We start from the raw sequence: 18,165 nt of genomic DNA on the forward strand, positions 1-18,165 counted from the left end.
CAGTGTTCACTGCCCACTACAATGTAACAAATTGCTTCCTGTGCTATGTCTTTCTCTGAACTTTATCTGCCTAAACTGTCAGTTAGAACAAGGGAGGAAATATGGAATGTAACCCAGTGCCTGGTTTATTTCTACGCTCTCAGAGGAAGGTGTGAAGAAGCCGCTGTCCATCTCTGCATGAACTGGAGACAGGCCAATGTTATCTCCCCTTTTCCCACGATGGACTTAACTCCTGGGGATTGGCTGTCTATGGGGTGGGGTCTAAATTGGGGGTACCTTAATCTATCACTCTGCATAGGAAATCTCAGATCCTGTCTATTATGCCCGCTATCAACTACTCTTAATAAAAGTTCCTGTTAGAAGAAATTGTCTCCAAGAATTCTGCTTTCTTAAGATGTGGGGTTGAAGTGGATCCTTACATTAGACAGGATCTGCAGTAATAGTCAACCTGGAAGAAAGACCCTTACCAGGGGACTTTGCAAAATCTACAATGTCGGACGATGGGGCAGGGAAGAACCCACCATGAAAGGGGAACCCTCCCTCTGGCAGGGACCCTGCCAGCTGTCGGGATCTGAGGCATCCTATTCCTCAGAAAAAGAAGTGTTGGAAACGTGTGACCACAAACCTCGGTGGTTGATGGGCGTTGTAAAGAAAGACGAGTGGGAAAAGAAATCAAAGAAGGTGACCCTGAGGCGGGGCAGCCACCAACCCGGATGGAAGCAAGAAATGGAGAAATCCCTGCACCTTAGTGAAGAGGAAGGAGGTCATGCGCAGCACTCTTATTGGATCCTAGAGAAAGCTATTGACCTGATGAAAAGAACCCTCCACTCTCTTATGGAGGAGAAACCTGAACCCCACAGGCACACCAATACCTTGGGCTGCAACCGGAGAGACACTGAGGGGGGATCAGAACCTGTAGCCCCAGGGACGTCCGCTGAGACAGCAGCTATTGCTTTGCCAGCCCCCACTCCCCATCGACACGCAGATGGCAATCAGGATGGGAGACAACAACGTTGGTGGCAAAGGCATCAAGCCATCCAAAGATTCCTGCTGCTGGATGCAAAATTCAGGGGGGAGCTGCCACGCTTGGGGTTCTTCCTAACCCAAGTCCTTAGCTACATGGAAGAATATGGACTGGACATCCCCAGCGACAAAGCCCCTATCCGTATCGTGCAATCTGCTCTGGACAGGGTGCCCGCAGACTGGATGGTGAACCTGCATGATTCCAATGCTCCAGAACTCAACGACTTCAACTGCTTCATGTCCTCTCTGAGAAGGCGATTCAGAACCACCTGGCTGATCGAAAGGCCCATGAGAGAATCAAAATGGTGAGACAGGGCAGATGCCCAGTAGCCGAATATACACAAGAATTCCAGGCCATCGCCAACAAGTTAAACTGGCTGGAATATATCCTCCTTAGCCATTTCAAAGATGGCCTAAACTACGACCTGTATGATGCTTGCTTGCCTTGAGGGGATCCACACCAACTTGACAGATGGTACATCTTGGCGGAGGAAGCAGAGATTGACCTACTGAAGAGGTACTGCCGAGGAAAACCATGGGGCTGCTCACCTCCTGAGCCAACAAGCGAACCAGCAAAACAACCGGCCATGGCCAAGAAGTCAACAGATTGTTTCAAATGCGGGACAGGGTCATCATGCTGTAGAGTGCCACTTGAAAGCCCCTCAACGCAACCCAGACCAATCACTGACCAGGAAATCAGGGAAGTCCCCAGCCAAGCCACAAGAACCCACAATGAAGGTGACAGAGACTGTGAAGTTGCCACACTCTGCCGGGGAAGGAACTCCAGCCTACACCACAGGGGCGGCGGATACCTCGGACGACAACTTGGAGGGCAAACCCTGGTAAGTGGATCCATTGCATCTCTCCTCAAGACAGTGACTATATTAGCCCCCTCCACACCTAGAGGTGTCAAAGTGAAAGCCTTAATAGACTTTGGCTGCACCTGCTGCCTCACTAGCCCGACGCTAGTGGGGAACTTGGGAATCCCAGTGAGGAGGCTGAAACAACCGATCTCATTCGGCCAGTTAGATGGGTCCATAGCAGGGTGGGTGCCAGCTACCCTAGCCACTTTACCAATCCACCTATCCCTGGGGAGCCACAAGGAATACATAACGTTTGTAGTGACCCCAGGCATCGAATGCCCGATGATCCTAGGGCTGGAATGGCTAAAGCAGCGGTTCTCAACCTATGGGTCGGGACCCCATTTGGGGTCAATCGACCATTTCACGGGGGTCAGCAAGCAAGGCTGTCCGCCATTTTTTCCCCCTTTTCCGGCGGGTGCCTTACCTCCCTTAGGCTGGGCCAGCTGGTGGCCCAGCCAGTGGTCGGCCTGCTCCATCTCTGCCGCTTGCCAGTTACGTCTCAGCTGGCGCAGGGGGCGGCACCACGCATGTGCGGCGCTCCTGGGCAGGGAAAGTCCTTGACTTACGACTAGTTGGGTAGTCCTTGACTTATGACCGGTTTAGTCCTCGACTTACGACTGGTTTAGTCCTCAACTTACGACCGGTTGGGGGTCGCGGCATTAAAAAGATTGAGAACCACTGGGCTAAAGAAATGGAACCCCTCAGTAAATTGGAGGATGGCAGAATTCAATTTCCTGAAAGGGGATCATGTGAACTTAACACCCCAAAGACCCCTATCAAGCCCAGGAGTGGAGAAAGCATCAGTGGGAAAGGAAAAGGGGTTACCCGAAATACCAGAGGAATACCGAAACCTTGCTGAAGTCTTCAGTGAGGAGCAGGCGGATGAGCTCCCCCCTCACTGACCCACAGATTGTGCCATAGAATTCAAACCCGGGGCAAAATTCCTGAAGCCCAGACTATACTCCATGAGCTCTAAAGAGTAGGAGGAGATGGAAAGATTCATAAATAAAAACTTAGAAAGGGGATTTATCGAACATGCCAAACCTAAGATAGCTGCCCCGGTCTTCTTCTCGTTGCAAAATTAGGCTTAAATTGAAGAAAGTAGGAAAAAGCACTAGGTCACTCAGGTATAAACTAAATCATATCCCTGATGAATATACAGTAGAGGTGACAAATAGATTTAAGGAATTAGATCTAATAAGCAGAGTGCCTGAAGAATTATGGATGGAGGTTCACAACATTGTACAAGAGGTAGCAACTAAACTGGTTTTTCTTGATGCCCAGAAGGCATTTGATAATCTGAATTGGAATTTTATTATAACACAATTGTACTATATGTATTTTGGGACAAAATTTGGAAAGATGGTTGAGAAAATATCTACTAAACGAACAACTAGGGTAATTATAAATGAGGAAATGACAGAAAAAAATTGATATAACCAAAGGAGTAAGACAAGGATGCCCACTTTCCCCTCTTCTATTTATTTTATCATTAGAAATACTCCTGACAAAAATCAGAGAGGACCAAGAAATAAAGGGTTTAAACATTAAGAAGGAAGAATATAAGGTCCAGGCCTTCACTGAGGGTTTGATATTTATTTTGGAAGATCCATTAAAAACCAGCTTTAAATTGATTTAAAAAATAGAAGAATTTGGTGAGGTAGCGGGACTTAAGATTAATAAGAATAAATCCAAATTAATAACCAAAAATCTTATAAAGGCACAGGAAAGTGAACTGGAAGATAAAACAAAGATAAATATAACCAAGAAAATAAAATATTTAGGATCTGGCTTACAGCGAAATGTTCCTCGATTAAGGAGGACAATTATGATAAAATATTACACCAGATAAAAAAAGATTTAGAAAATTGGGAAAATTTGCAAATTTCATTTTTAGGGAGGACCACTATGGTCAAAATGAATATATTGCCAAAAATATTATTTCTGTTCCAAGTTATTCCAATAAAATTAGGGAAAACATTCTTTCAAGAATTAAATAAATTGGTCACTAAATTTATATGGCAAAGGAAAAAGCCAGTATTAAATTAACTCTTGCAAGATGTGAAAGATAAAGGGGGATTGGCATTACCAGAGTGGGAAATATACTACCAAGCATCGAGCTTAACTTGGCTAAAAGATTGGATGGATTTGAAAAATACTAGAGTTTTAAGAATAGAAGGACATGACTTGCAAGCAGGGTGGCATGCATTCCTATGGGACAAAAATATAAAATACACAGATACTTTCAAAGACACATAGTTAGGAATGCATTGCTACAGACTTGGGAAAAAATAAAACAAAAACATTATATAAGAATTCCAATGTGGTTATCCCCAGCAGAAGCTCTGAAATACCCAAACCTACTGAATATAAATAAGATAATTAGATACAAGGAATTAGTAAACGAACAGGGAAATCTGAAAACAAAACAAGAATTGGAACAAGATATAGGCAGAAAAATTGATTGGTGGACATTTACACAAATTCAATCTAAATATACAGAGGACAAAAAATTATATGAAATACAAAAAGAGCTGCAAGAATTGGATAAAATTATACATGGAACAGAAATAAAATTAATTAGCTATTTATACAAATACCTATTGAGATATAAAATAGAAGACGCGGTTGTCAAAGACACAATGATTAGATGGGCAAAAATTTTTGGATATAATATAGAATTGGAGAAATGGGAAAAAATACGGGAAATAAACATAAAATTGACTATGTCAGCGGCATTCAAGGAAAACCAGTTGAAGATGTTTTACAGATGGCATCTTCCACCAGCAAAGCTTGCCAAGATGTTCTAGAACAATTCGCCAACATGTTGGAAATGTAAAAAAGTACATGGAACATATTATCATTTATAGTGGACATGCCCAGTTGCGAAAAAATACTGGACTACAATAAGAAGATGGATCGAAGAAATAATAGACCAACCCGTAGACTGAAAACCAGAGATCTTTTTGCTGGGTATTTTAAACAGAAAATATAGTAAAGAAATGCAGTACTTAATCTTAAATATAACAACAGCAGCAAGAATAGCATATGCACAGTTCTGGAAAAATGAGAATATACCATCAGAGGAAGAAGTGATAAGAAAAATCCTGGACTGTGCTGAGATAGACAAATTAACAAAAGAGATAAAAGAAAAGGAAGACACAGTAATATCTAATATGGAACAAGTGGTATGACTGGTTGGAGACTAGAAATAATAGAGGAGAATAAATGTGGAAAGGTCAAAAGTGAAAATGTGTGTATAATAATGTATAATAATAATAATATGTATTATTCTTAATATGAAGTATAGTATGAAGGAAGAAAAATGCAAATAAGAAACAACGGGGCAACAAGGACAAATATTCTAAAGAAGAATAAGGGGGGGAAATGTAAATAATAGAAGATTACCATTACAAAATCGCTGATAAAAAAAGGGGAGGAGTATATACTGTGTGCGTATGTGTGATATGTTTTGTTTTGTCTTGTTTTGTTGGTTTAAAAATAAAAAAATTAAATTTAGAAATTAAAAAAAAGAGGTAGCAACTAAAACCATCCCAAAGAAAAAGAAATGTAAGAAAGCAAAATGGCTGTCTGAGGAAGCTTTGCAAATAGCTGAGGAAAGAAGGGAAGCAAAAGGCAAGGGAGAAAGAGAAAGATATGCCCAATTGAATGCAGAATTCCAGAGAATAACTAGAAGAGATAAGAATGCCCTCTTAAAAGAACAGTGCAAAGAAATAGAAGAAAATAATAGAATAGGGAGAACCAGAGATCTCTTCAAGAAAATTGGAGATGTGAAGGGAACATTTCATGCAAAGATGGGCATGATAAAGGACCAAAATGGCAGGGACCTAACAGAGGCAGAAGAGATTAAGAAGAGGTGGCAAAATTACACAGAAGAACTATACAAGAATGAGCTTAGCATCTCTGATAACCACGATGGGGTGGTCACTGACCTCGAGCCAGATATTCTAGAATGTGAAGTGAAATGAGCCTTAGGAAAGCTGAGCAACAACAAAGCTAGTGGAGGTGACAGTATTCCAGCTGAGCTATTCAAAATCTTAAAAGACGATGCAGTAAAAGTGCTACACTCAATTTGCCAGCAAATTTGGAAAACTCAACAGTGGCCTCAGGATTGGAAAAGGTCAGTTTACATTCCAATTCCAAAGAAAGGCAATGCCAAAGAATGTTCAAACTATCGCACCATTACATTCATTTCACATGCTAGTAAAGTTATGCTTAAAATCCTACTAGCTAGACTCCAGCAGTACATGGATCGAGAACTTCCAGAAGTATAGGCAGGATTTTGAAGAGGCAGAGGAATTAGAGATCAAATTGCCAACATATGCTGGATCATGGAGAAAGCTAGGTAGTTCCAGAAAAACATCTACTTCTGCTTCATTGACTGTGCTAAAGCCTTTGATTGTGTTGATCACAACAAATTGTGGCAAGTTCTTAAAGAGATGGGAGTACCAGACCATCTTATTTGTCTCTTTTTTTAAAAAAAAAAATATTTCCCTTTTTTACGATACAACAAACAAATTTAAAATACATTTTTCCTTAACAGTACTGTGTTATATATCTCATACATATTATTTACAATTATTTATATAAATTATCATACATTTTTATTCCTCTGCTCTAACCTATATGCGGGTCAAGAAGCAACAGTGAGAACTGGACACCGAACTACTGATTGCTTCAAAATTGGGAAAGGAGTCCGGCAAGGCTGTATTCTGTCGCCCTGCCTATTTAACTTATATGCAGAGCACATCATGAGAAAGGCAGGGCTAGATGAATCAAAAGTTGGAATTAAGATTGCTGGGAGAAATATCAACAGCCTAAGATATGCAGATGATACCAATCTAATGGCAGAAAGTGAAGAGGAGCTAAATACCCTCTTGATGCGGGTGAAGAAGGAGAGTGCAAAAGTTGGCTTGAAACTCAACATTAAGAAAACCAAGATCATGGCATCCGGTCCTCTCAATTCTTGGCAAATAGATGAGGAAGAAATGGAGGTAGTGACAGATTTTATCTTCTTGGGCTCCAAGATCATCACAGATGGGGACTGCAGCCAAAAAATTAAAAGATGCTTGATCCTGGGGAGGAAAGCTATGGCAAATCTAGACAGCATATTAAAAAGCAGAGACATCAACAAAAGTACGTATAGTCCAGGCCATAGTTTTCCCTGTTGCAATATATGGCTGTGAAAATTGGACCATAAGAAAGGCTGAGTGCAAAAGAATTGAGGCCTTTGAACTATGGTGCTGGAGAAGACTCCTGCGAGTCCCCTGGACTGCAAGGCGATCAAACCAGTCAGTCCTAAAGGAGATCAACCCTGACGGCTGTTTAGAAGGCCAGATCCTGAAGTTGAAACTCAAGTACTTTGGCCACCTAATGAGAAGGAAGGACTCACTGGAGAAGGGCTTAATGCTGGGAAAGATTGAGGGCAGTAGAAGAAGGGGATGACAGAGAATGAGGTGGCTGGATGGAGTCACTGAAGCAGTAGGCATGAGCTTAAATGGACTCCAGAAGATGGTAGAGGACAATTAGGCCTGGAGGAATGTTGTCCATGGGGTCGCAATGGGTCGGACACAACTTGCAACTAACAACAACAATATTCAGATAGCAACAAAGATCAGAAAGGAAGGAGAAAGATGGGTGAGATTGAGGATGTAAAAGGAAAAAAAATCAGTGACATGACCTTTTTCATTGCAATAAAGTACAAAATAAAGTTACAGCCTCAAATTTTGCTTTACAATTTTTCTAGATAAAAGTCATTTCAATAACAACAAAGTTAATTGTTATAGTCTGAAATCAAAGTTTCATTTTTGTGTGTCTGTTTTGAGGACAAAGTCCCACTTACGTATGAGCCAACAGTGAACTGCAGCTGCCAAGAAATGTAGTCCTAGGTTGCATTAACAGGGATAGTATCAGGATCAGGTAAAGTTTACTACAGCTTTATACTGTTTTTTAAAACAACCCTTGGAATACTGTATTCAGTTTTGGTTACTGCGATACAGAAAAATGTTGAGACTCTAGAAACAATGCAGAGAAAAGCAACAACAAATAGGGGACTGGAGACCAAAATGTTTGACAGTTACAAGAACTGGGTACATCTAGTTTAACAAAAAGAATTAAGTGTGACATGGTAGCAGTCTTCCAATATTTGAGAGGCTGTCACAGAGAAGAGGAGCAGCCTATCTCCCAAAGCATCTGAGGACAAGACAGATGGAAATTTATCAGGGAGAGAAACAACCTAAAAGTAAGGAGAAATTAACAAAAGTAACCAGCGGAATGGCTTGCCTCTAGAAGTAGAGGTTTTTAAGAAGACATTGACAGTCATTTGTCTGGAATGATATGTCATCTTCTGCTTGAGTAAGGCATTGGACTAGAAGAACTGCAAGGTTCCTTCCAATTTTGTTATTCTGTATTCTGAAAATTCAACAAAGGTAGCTCTTAGCAATAGCACAGACTTATATACCAGTTCACTGTGCTTTATAGCCCTCTCTAAGTGGTTTACAGAGTCAACAATCTCAGGCTTCATTTTACCAACCTCAGAAGGTTGGAAGGCAGAGTCAATCTTGAGCCAGTGAGGCTCGAATTGCCAAACTGCTGACAGTCAGCAGTCAGTAAAATTAACTTGCAATACTGCAATTTTTTATAAATTTTTTTATTGTTTTTCCAGTTTTACATTTAAGTATTTAGAAAGCAACGTGGTGATTGGGTAATCAATGGTTCAATAACAAAATCTTTAGTACTTATCTCAGATTACATCATCAAAAATTCCTTCTCTATTTCTCTTAACATTTGCTATATCATGTTTAAGCTAGTAAATTTCTAATTATATCAAACTCGGTTAAACATTTATCAATATATTTTTGCTTATGCATATCCATATCCTGTTTATAAGTTTTCACCTAATTTTTAATTGCAGTATTCCAATTTAATCTTTAATATCCATAGTATTTAAGTTTCGAGTAACCCAAATTTCCTTTATTTCACTACATAGAAATTATAATATCTAAAATACACATATTACTTACTTAAATATATTCTTATTTTATTTCTTAAACATTTTCTATTTCTCATCCTAATACGTCACCACTTATTAATGGAGTATCCTTTATTGTCTCAAGTCCATCCTCTATATTATTTGGGCTAATCAATAATTTAAAGCTATTTCCTAATAGTTAATTTTCATTTCCCTTATAAGTAACTCCTCAGTATTAAGCCAATTAATCCCTTATTTTTTATCATTTTCCAACAATATTTAAGTCTAGCAATCAAATTTCCCTTCATCTCAAAATCTCAACCAGGCAATACTGCATTTTAACCATTGCACCACCACAACTCCTCCCTTCGAACTGAAATGAGATTAAAGTAAAATGTAAAGAAATAATTAGAATTAATTGAATTAGAATTAATTGAAATAAAAAATGTTAAAAGTTTGAATTATAAAATTTAAACTGGATTAAGGAATATTTGGAATATTATTTATTTCAAAGTATTTGAATTTAATTAAACAAATATCTTCATGGGAAAGTAGACTGTTTAACTTTCTTAAGAGGGCTAATTGGTGGATTAGGAAAGAAAATGAGTGTCAACCAAGCAGATCTCAATTTTCCCATAGACTATACAAAGGATGATGTACAAATCTGAAAATAATATTTATTTACCAATACAATTTATATAACTGCCCATTTTACTGATATTATTGTGGCATCTGTAGTATCATTGACTGAATCTATTCAGAGATATTTTATTTTATTTGAAGAGAGAAGGGAAAAAGATTTACAAATACAGAATAAAAGAAAAGATAAATATAAATTTGGAGAATTTGCAATATAAATGAGCAAGACCGAAACAATAATTCAAGAAATGAAAAAAGATTTAGACAATGTGACATTACTGGATTTAAAAGGAAAAAGGATTTTGCCTGAGATGGAGAATAGCTATAGAGCTATCTAGTGAAGAAAGAAAGGATAGTGTAATTGAAGACCTAAAAAAATTTTCAGAATGAGAAAAAAACATGGATGTAGAAGTGAATAAGATACACAGAATTAATAGGGGGAAAAAATGAAAAGTTAAGACCTGTACTAAGAAATACATTGTAAATCTTATCAGGAAGAAGACAAAAAACCAGTTTCTAAAGAAACACCTTAACATTAAGCTAGGGCAGGGGTCAGCAACCTATGGCTCCAGAGCTGCATGTGGCTCTTTCATCCCTCTGCTGTGGCTCCCTGTCCTCCGTCACCGTGTGCGGTCCCACAAACAAAAGAATTTTGTGGGACTAAAAAAACCTTCAATTAATCAATTCCAACTTCTTGCAGAAAAAAAAGCAGTGGCAGCGGGGCGCTCTGTGTGAGGGGGAAGCAGCAGCAGCAGTGCAGCGCTCCATTGGGGTGGTGGGAAGCAGTGGCAGCAAGGTGCTCCATGCGCGGGGGGGGAAGCAGCAGGCTTTTGTGGCTTCCAGTGTTTTCTTTTCTGTGGGAAACAGGTCTAAATGGCTCTTTGAATGTTTAACGTTGCCGACCCCTGAGCTATGGTATCAGAATAAGAGAAAAGAATTTTGATCAGGGATAATAAATCTTTTATAACACATCAGAAACCTTTTGTGAAGTTTTTTGCTGAAAATGAACAGAAATGATTTGATGATTTTTGGATTTGCCTATTGAAAAGGATTAACTATGGGAAGAAGCCACAATGTAATGTAATCATAGAGGATGGAATAATACTAAGTTTGTTTGTAACTGTGCTGAAGATCAAAAGTCATTTTAAAAATATCTTTCCTTTGCCCTTTTAAAATTTTTCTGCACTTTCTCTCTTTTCTTTCTTAATCTCATTTTCTGTATTTTTTCATATTTTTCTTGTGTAAAAATGTCTACATAAATTTGCCCAATTTCCCCCAAAATTCAGTTTTTCATTTATCACCATTTCCTGGAGTGCATTAATGCACAAGATCTAACTACCTTCAGATTTCTTATATCATTTTTTTTGCTTAATTTCAGAAATTTCTGTTTATTAATTCATGCTATTCACATTTACTCCTCTTACACAGTAATAGTCTTTCATATGCTCTGATCATCAAGAAGCATAGATAATGATCACTGATGTTGCTGTGGTTAGTATGATACTTTTAATGAGATAAAAAATAGACTAGGTCACTAATTGAGTCAGTATTTAGATGTCAATTGAGTGAATATTTAGACCAGAATGTCAATGAACACCTACTTATCACACTATTGTACACAAGTTAGGATTTCTAAACTAGAGATGATCTTGCAAGCTAGCATATTGTTGCTTGCATCTTTTCAACAAGGAAATATATGGAAAACTAATATACATTTGGAGACTGCTGAATCATATGTAGAAATAATTTCATTAATGTTTTAGTGTACTGTATATTCATCCCTACAACTTTCTGACATAGGTCAAGCAGAAAGCAATCTACGTAAAGGCACACAGTGAGGTTTTGGATATGGAAGGGATTTCAATTCACCTATCTATATATGCCAGCCAATCTCATGGAATCAGGGTCATATGAAACACCTCTTTTTTTCTATTTTAGGGCCAAATTGCTTTGCTGAAACCATGGTTATTCCAGCAGGTCGAGAAGTGAAGACAGATGAATGTACTATATGCCACTGTACTTACGAAGAAATTACTTGGAGAATTGAACGACAAGCTATGTGTACCAGACACGAATGCAAGCAAATTCAGATCTATTAATCTAGGGACTCAGGATACTTTTATAAAATATTTAAATCCACCAGATGATTTGGTAAAAAGCAGTCAACTTCAAAGAACATTTTGTTGAAGATTAAGTAGGCAGCAAATATTTTGTTTTTGACAGGAAAAAATATATGTCAACATTTGCACTTAAAATAGCTATGTCATTGTGTTATATTTCCAAGTGAGTACTTTACAATAGACTCACAGATTATATTATTTCTATAGTTCCATTAGTTTAAATTTAATGTTTTATATAGATGCTAATTAAAGTAACATTAATGGTTGACTGTCTTCTTGCATATCTGACCATGCATAAAATAATGTTTGTTATATTATATAGATTATTTTTATGAAGAAATAACAATAGGCTTAGAAAAGGTAAAAAATAGATAATATTATAACCACTTAAATTTGCAAAGAGTTGTTATTGACTTTAGTAATTTTAATTTGCACAGAAATATGCACACAACATGTGCCAATATTTCTTTACTGTTGACATACACTGGCATGAATATACAGTAATCTGAGAGTAAGTGGGCTACTTCATAATCTGCTGCATAATTTTTATATTCTGTTATAAGAAAATTAGTCTCCCATCAGTAGGCTGGAAATATAAGTTGTGAATTTTCTGTGGTTGAGCATTTAATGCATATGAATAAATCATATAATTTATGTTTATTCTATTTTAACTTAGTTGAAATTACTTTTCCTGATAGGCAAATAATATCTGACAAAACATTGTAAAGTACATAACACATTGCATTCCTACTAATATATAATAGTGATAACAATAGCACTTAGACTTATATACTGCTTCACAGTGTTTTACAGAACTCTTTAAGTGGTTTACAGAGTCAGCATATTGCCCCCAACAATCTGGGCCTTCATTTTATTGACCTCGGAAGGATGGAAGGCTGAGTCAACCTTGAGCCAGTGAGAATCAAACTGCTGAACTGCTGGCAGCCAACAGTCAGCAGAATTATCCTACAATACTGCATTCTAACCACTGCGCCACCATGGCTCTTTATAATTTATTTGTGAAAAGACAGATTGTCAATCATGTTCAAGCCAAGTGCTTTCATGACATCATTTTCAAGAATCCAAGACACAGAACAAAAAAAATTACAGTTCTTATGTTAGAAAATTACTAAATGCTAGGAAATCCTGGCAACTCTTGCTGTAAAAAAATGGCCTTTTTAAAATAAATCCCAATTAAGAAGAATTTTTAAGCATTTAATTAATTTAGGCATTTTTTCCAAATATCTCAAAATAATTTACTGTTATTAAAAAACAGTTAAACTTTTAAAGATTAGTATTTCTTTTCAATTTAAAGGCTAAAGAATTGATATAATTCTAGTGAGAAATAGCATTTTTCAAATATACCTCAGCTCTTGACAAAGAAGTGGAAAAGATTTTTTTTGTTTGCTTATTAATTAGCTTCCTCATAATTGTTAGTTTCATAAATAAATTTACATTCATCATTTTGAATATTTTTGAAAATACTAAGTTGTTTATTTTTATTTTTATGATGAAAGAATGATAAAATTTTTGAAACATCTTACAAATTCCAACACTGTGTTAAAAGAATGCAATAATAGCAACAGATAATTTTTATATTACCTTCCTGAGGGGAGAATCATCTTAAATTCAACATTTTCTTCCTCTTAAGTAAATATAAGATTATTGGCATAGTCAATTTACAGGATTTGGTCATTTTCACTAGAAGACACAACTAATATAATATTGATCCAATATCAACTCCCTTATATAATAATAACAGAATATCAGAGTTATTCTTGGACCTTGGAGGTCTTCTAGTCCACCCCCTGCTCAAGAAAGAGACCCTATACCAGGGGTAGGCAACCTTGGCTTTTTTATGACTCGTAGACTTCAACTCCCAGAATTCTTGAGCCAGCATTCCAGACATGGGGCTATCCAGTCTTTTCTTAATTAAAAACTTCCAATGATAGACCACCCACAAATTCTAAAGGCAGCCTATTTCGTTGGTTAACTGTTCTCACTGTTAAGAAATTTCTTCTTAGTTCTGGATTGCTTCTCTCCTTGATTAGTTTCCATACATTGTTTCTTGTCTTTCCTTCTGGTGCTTTGGAAAATAGGTTGACCCTTTCTTCTTTGTGGCAGCCCTCAAATATTAGAACACTGCTTTCATGTCACCCCTAGTCCTTTTTGCTGGACTAGAAATACCCAATTCCTGCAACTGTTCTTCATATGTTTTAGCCTCCAGTCCCCTAATCATCTTTGTTGCTCTTACCTGCACTCTTTCCAGAGTCTCAACATCTTTTTTATAATATGGTGACCAAAACTGAATGCAGTATTCCAAGTGTGAATACTAAGGCTTTATAAAGTAGTACTAATAGTTCACGTCATCTTGATTTACTCTATTAATGCAGGATTGTATTGGCTTTTTTGGCTGCCGCCACATAGTGCTGGTTCATATTTAAGTGATTGCCCACTAGCACTCCAAGATCCCTCTCACAGTTACTGGTATTAAGCCAGGTTTCATCTAATCTGCACTTGCACATTTGTTTTTTCTTGCCTAAGTGTAAAGCCTTTTCTCTACATTGTATTTTATTTTGTTAGATACAGCCCAATATTCAAGTCTGTCAAGATCCATCTGGATATTATCTTCTAGAGTGTGGCTATTCCTACCAGTTTAATGTCATTTGCAAATTTGATGAGTTTAGAAGATAAATAGATAGATAGATAGATAGATAGATAGATAGATAGATAGATAGATAGATCAATTCTGTTTATCTTTTAAGTAAACTTTTTAGATGACAACTTACAAAACAGAAGAAAATGAGGCATTGCTTCACCCTTCTCTTCTGATTTTTCACTTCCCTGATGAAGAAAAAATATTAATAAGTATCTGTGATAGACTAAGCATTGCCCAGTCAACTGCATTACTACTGCAGATGTGGACAAAATCCATTTTAATATTCATCCATTAAAAAAAACCCCTCTGCTAAAATCTAGCAAAATTGACATCTTGACCTAGAACTTATATTTTGAGAGGAGAGATTTTCTCAGCTTACTTCTGCTAGTATACCCTGAATAATGCCTGATTCCTATGGATTTCAGAGTCTGTTTGGCACCTTTTCTAACCAGGAGCCAAGGAGCACTTAGTTGAGCTCTTTTCACACATTTACAGAGGTTCTCCTTACCCAAGCAGAGTTTTGCTCTGCTCTTTGAATGCTTTCTTGACTTCAAGTTATACCTTCCCTCATCTCTGGTTCCAGAGAAGTCCAACTTTGCTTCTACTATAGTTCTGCACAAGCTTTCTGCTTCTGAAAACTAGCTTACCAAAATCATTTGTTTGGTTCCAGTGTCCAACTTGCTTAATCTTTCAACAGCATTTCTTTCTTTCTCTTTTTTGTCCTCTTCTAGATTAATTACTTAGGTGATACTTTCATATATCACCTTCCCTTTCTCTTTTTTTGTCTCCAGACAAATCAGGGTTTTCCCCCCCCCCCTATGAGGAAGGTGGGGCTGAGAAGAACTTGCTGGGTATCTCCAAGCAAGTTTCTTCTTCCCATTCCCTCATCTCAAGGATTGTGTTTTATAGTTGATATGTACTTTCCTGCCCATCTGCTGAAATATGGAATAAGGATAGGCTGCCTAGTTCAATATTGGACAGAAAAGCACTACTGTGTCGTGCCTATCTGAGGGAATGGGAGGCTGTCTATTCATTAGAGACTTTATAACATGAATGTTCTCTAAGATTACTACATTGCAATCTGTCTGAAAACAATCCTTTTGTGCCTAGAACAAAGATTTCAGGAAAGTATACTGTACTGTATATTGATGAAGGCTTTCACGGTTATGAGCTTCCAAGCTAAGAGCCACAGTCTAATTTTTGGATATTCTGATGTTTCACCAGCAACTATGACTGGCATCTTCAAAGGTGAAAATTGTTTGCTTTATAGTGTGCTGCTTGGTAGTTCAAAGGCCTCTTAGTACCTATGCTCATCACCATTATATTCAAGGAAGGTTGGAGCTGTCATGCCACGATATGTTACTCTCACAGACTGAATCTCAAAGTTAAGCATACATTTGCTTTTTACTGCTAACTTTTTAGATGGAACAACATCATAATACAGATACTAAATGCAATTTCATTATTAATATCTTCATATAAATCTACATATCTACATATAAATATCAGGAATTGCTCTGGATCTCAAACCTCATTAATAAACTAGAAGAATAAACTTAAAGAAATCATTAAGAAAGAATGTGAAGAAGAGACTGCCAAAAATAGGGGAGGGGGGGGAACTAAAGGAAAGCAAACTGTATGTCAAAACAAACTGTGGATATTGCCAAGAAGAGGAAAAAAAAGCCAAAGGCAGGAAAGACAAAATCTCAGAAAGGAACTTAAGAGTTCCTTAAGAGTTTCAGGGCTGTTAGAAGTGACAAAAGTAGAATTAGAGCAATATCTGCAAATACACTGAGATAGAAAAGCACAAAGAAACCTTTTCAAAGGATTTCTGAAGTCAAAATGAAGATCCAATCATGGGCTACCATGCTAAATGACACTAGTGGAAAGATTTGTGGGGGGTATTCATAACAATTTAGCATTGCTGGAAAATTGATCAAAAATATGAAAACTGCAATTCAGTCTTTTTAAACGTAAGATCATGCACTTAAGGAAAAAGAAACATCTGTCAGAATACAGTATTGGGACTACAGGTTTAGACAGTACAACAGAAAAAAAGGATTTAGGTAAACACTCACAGCAGATAAATGCAAAGTGAGAAAATAGTGTGGCCAGGCAGCTATGAAAAACAAACAAAATTCTGGGATGAATCACTAGAGGGATAACCAGCAAGAAAAAGGAGATCCTAATCCTGCTCTATAGGGCTTCAGTCAGATTCCATTTGGAATATTGTATCCAATTCTGGAGACCTCACTTAAAAAAAGATATTGATAAGATTGAGTGAGTCCTGAGATGGGCAACCAAAATAGTGGAAAATCTGACAGACAAAACATCAGGTCAGAGGAACTGAATATGTGCAGGACACAGAAGGGAAAGGGTAACATGACTGAAAACTTTAAATATATTAAGAGTGTGAATAAGATTTTAGAAGGTAGTATTTTCAATATTAAGCGAAAGTCAAGAACATGAGGGCATAACTTCAAACTGACAGATGGGAAATTCAAAAGCAATGTTAGAACTATTAAATCAAGAAAGAGTAGTGGAAATTTGGAACCAACTTCCAATGGAGATAGTGAGTTAATCATCAGTAGCTTGAGTTTAAACATGCTTAGGATAAACACATGTCCATCTTCTGACAATTTTTAAAAAGAACATGTGAAGGACAGTGAAAAAGATATACTGAAGTCAATATACCAACAAAGTTTACTGAATACTGGAGAGACAAAATGGCCTACAAGAAGGACTAAATGAAGAGCAGAAAAGAGGCATGGGGAAGGTAAATTATTACATAGCCACATATTTAAAAAATAACAGGTGAAGCAAATACTAACAAGACCTGGCAATATCTAAGCAGGAAAGTTGAAGACAGAGACAGAAGGGTTAATTCTGGCTATACAAAACCAAACCTTAAGAATAAATGCATGCAAAGCTAGCATTCAGAAGACAGCAACAGATAGCAAATGTCACCTCTGCAAGCAGCTGAAAATACAGTGGATCATCTGGTTAGCTGCTGCAAGACGATTGCACAGACTAACTACAAACAACAGAATGACAAAGTAGCAATAATACTTCATTAGAAGATCTGTAAGAATGGTAAGACTATAAAATAGAGGAAAAAAAATAGAAAATATAGAATAGAGCTGGAAGAGACCTTAGAGGCCTTCTAGTCCAGCCCCCTGCTCAAGTAAGAGAACCTATACCATTTCAGAAAGTGACTGTCTTGTTTCTTCTTAAAAACTCCAGAGATGGAGCACCCATGATGTCTGAAGGAAGCTGTTTCACTGGTTAATTGTCCTCACTGTTAGGTTGCTTCTCTCTTTGACCAGTTTCCAACCATTGTTTCTTGTTGTGCCTTCTGGTGCTTTGGAGAATAATTTGACACCCTCTTCTTTCTGGCAGCCCCTCAAATACTGGAATACTGTTATCATGTCACCCCTATTGCTTTTCTTTAGACTAACCAACCACAATTACTGCAGCCGTTCTTCATATGTTTTAGTCTCCAGGCTTCCAATCATCTTAGTTGCTCTTCTTTGAATTTTTTCCAAAATCTCAACATTTTTTTTGTAGTATGATGACCAAAATTGGTTGCAGTATTCCAGGTGTGGTCTTACTATGGTTTTATAAAGCAGTACTAATACCTCACATGATCTTGATTCTACGCCTCTGTTTATACAACCCAGGATTGTATTAGCTTTTTTGGCTGCTGCTGCACACTGCTGGTTCATGGTTAAGTGATCGTCCACTAGGACTCCAAGGTCCCTCTCACAGTTACTGTTTTTAAGCCAGGTCTTGCCCAATCTGTACGTGTACCTTTGATTTTTCTTACCTAAATGTAAAACTTTGCTTTTTTCCACATTGAAATTCATTTTG

The 18,165-nt window shown here is 37.4% G+C and overlaps 1 protein-coding gene across 4 annotated transcripts in view; it reads left to right on the forward strand.

Annotated features, from left to right (window-relative positions):
- LOC120297276 (brorin-like) overlaps positions 1–18,165 on the forward strand; it is a 241,602-nt gene that overhangs the window by 135,713 nt on the left and 87,724 nt on the right. For 2 of the 4 annotated variants that reach the window (XM_039319715.1, XM_039319714.1), the window contains exon 4: positions 11,455–12,251. The exons of 1 other annotated variant lie outside the window; for it this stretch is intronic. In XM_039319715.1, the coding sequence (XP_039175649.1) occupies positions 11,455–11,615 (161 nt within the window). In that variant the 3' untranslated portion in view covers positions 11,616–12,251. Of the gene's footprint in view, positions 1–1,650; positions 1,866–11,454; positions 12,252–18,165 lie in introns of those variants that run through there. One more of the 4 variants, XM_039319717.1, reaches the window with a different exon arrangement.

This window comes from Crotalus tigris, unplaced genomic scaffold (genome assembly GCF_016545835.1).
Source record: "Crotalus tigris isolate CLP2741 ecotype Arizona unplaced genomic scaffold, ASM1654583v1 scf7180000023612.410070, whole genome shotgun sequence".
NCBI classification, from domain to species: domain Eukaryota; kingdom Metazoa; phylum Chordata; class Lepidosauria; order Squamata; family Viperidae; genus Crotalus; species Crotalus tigris.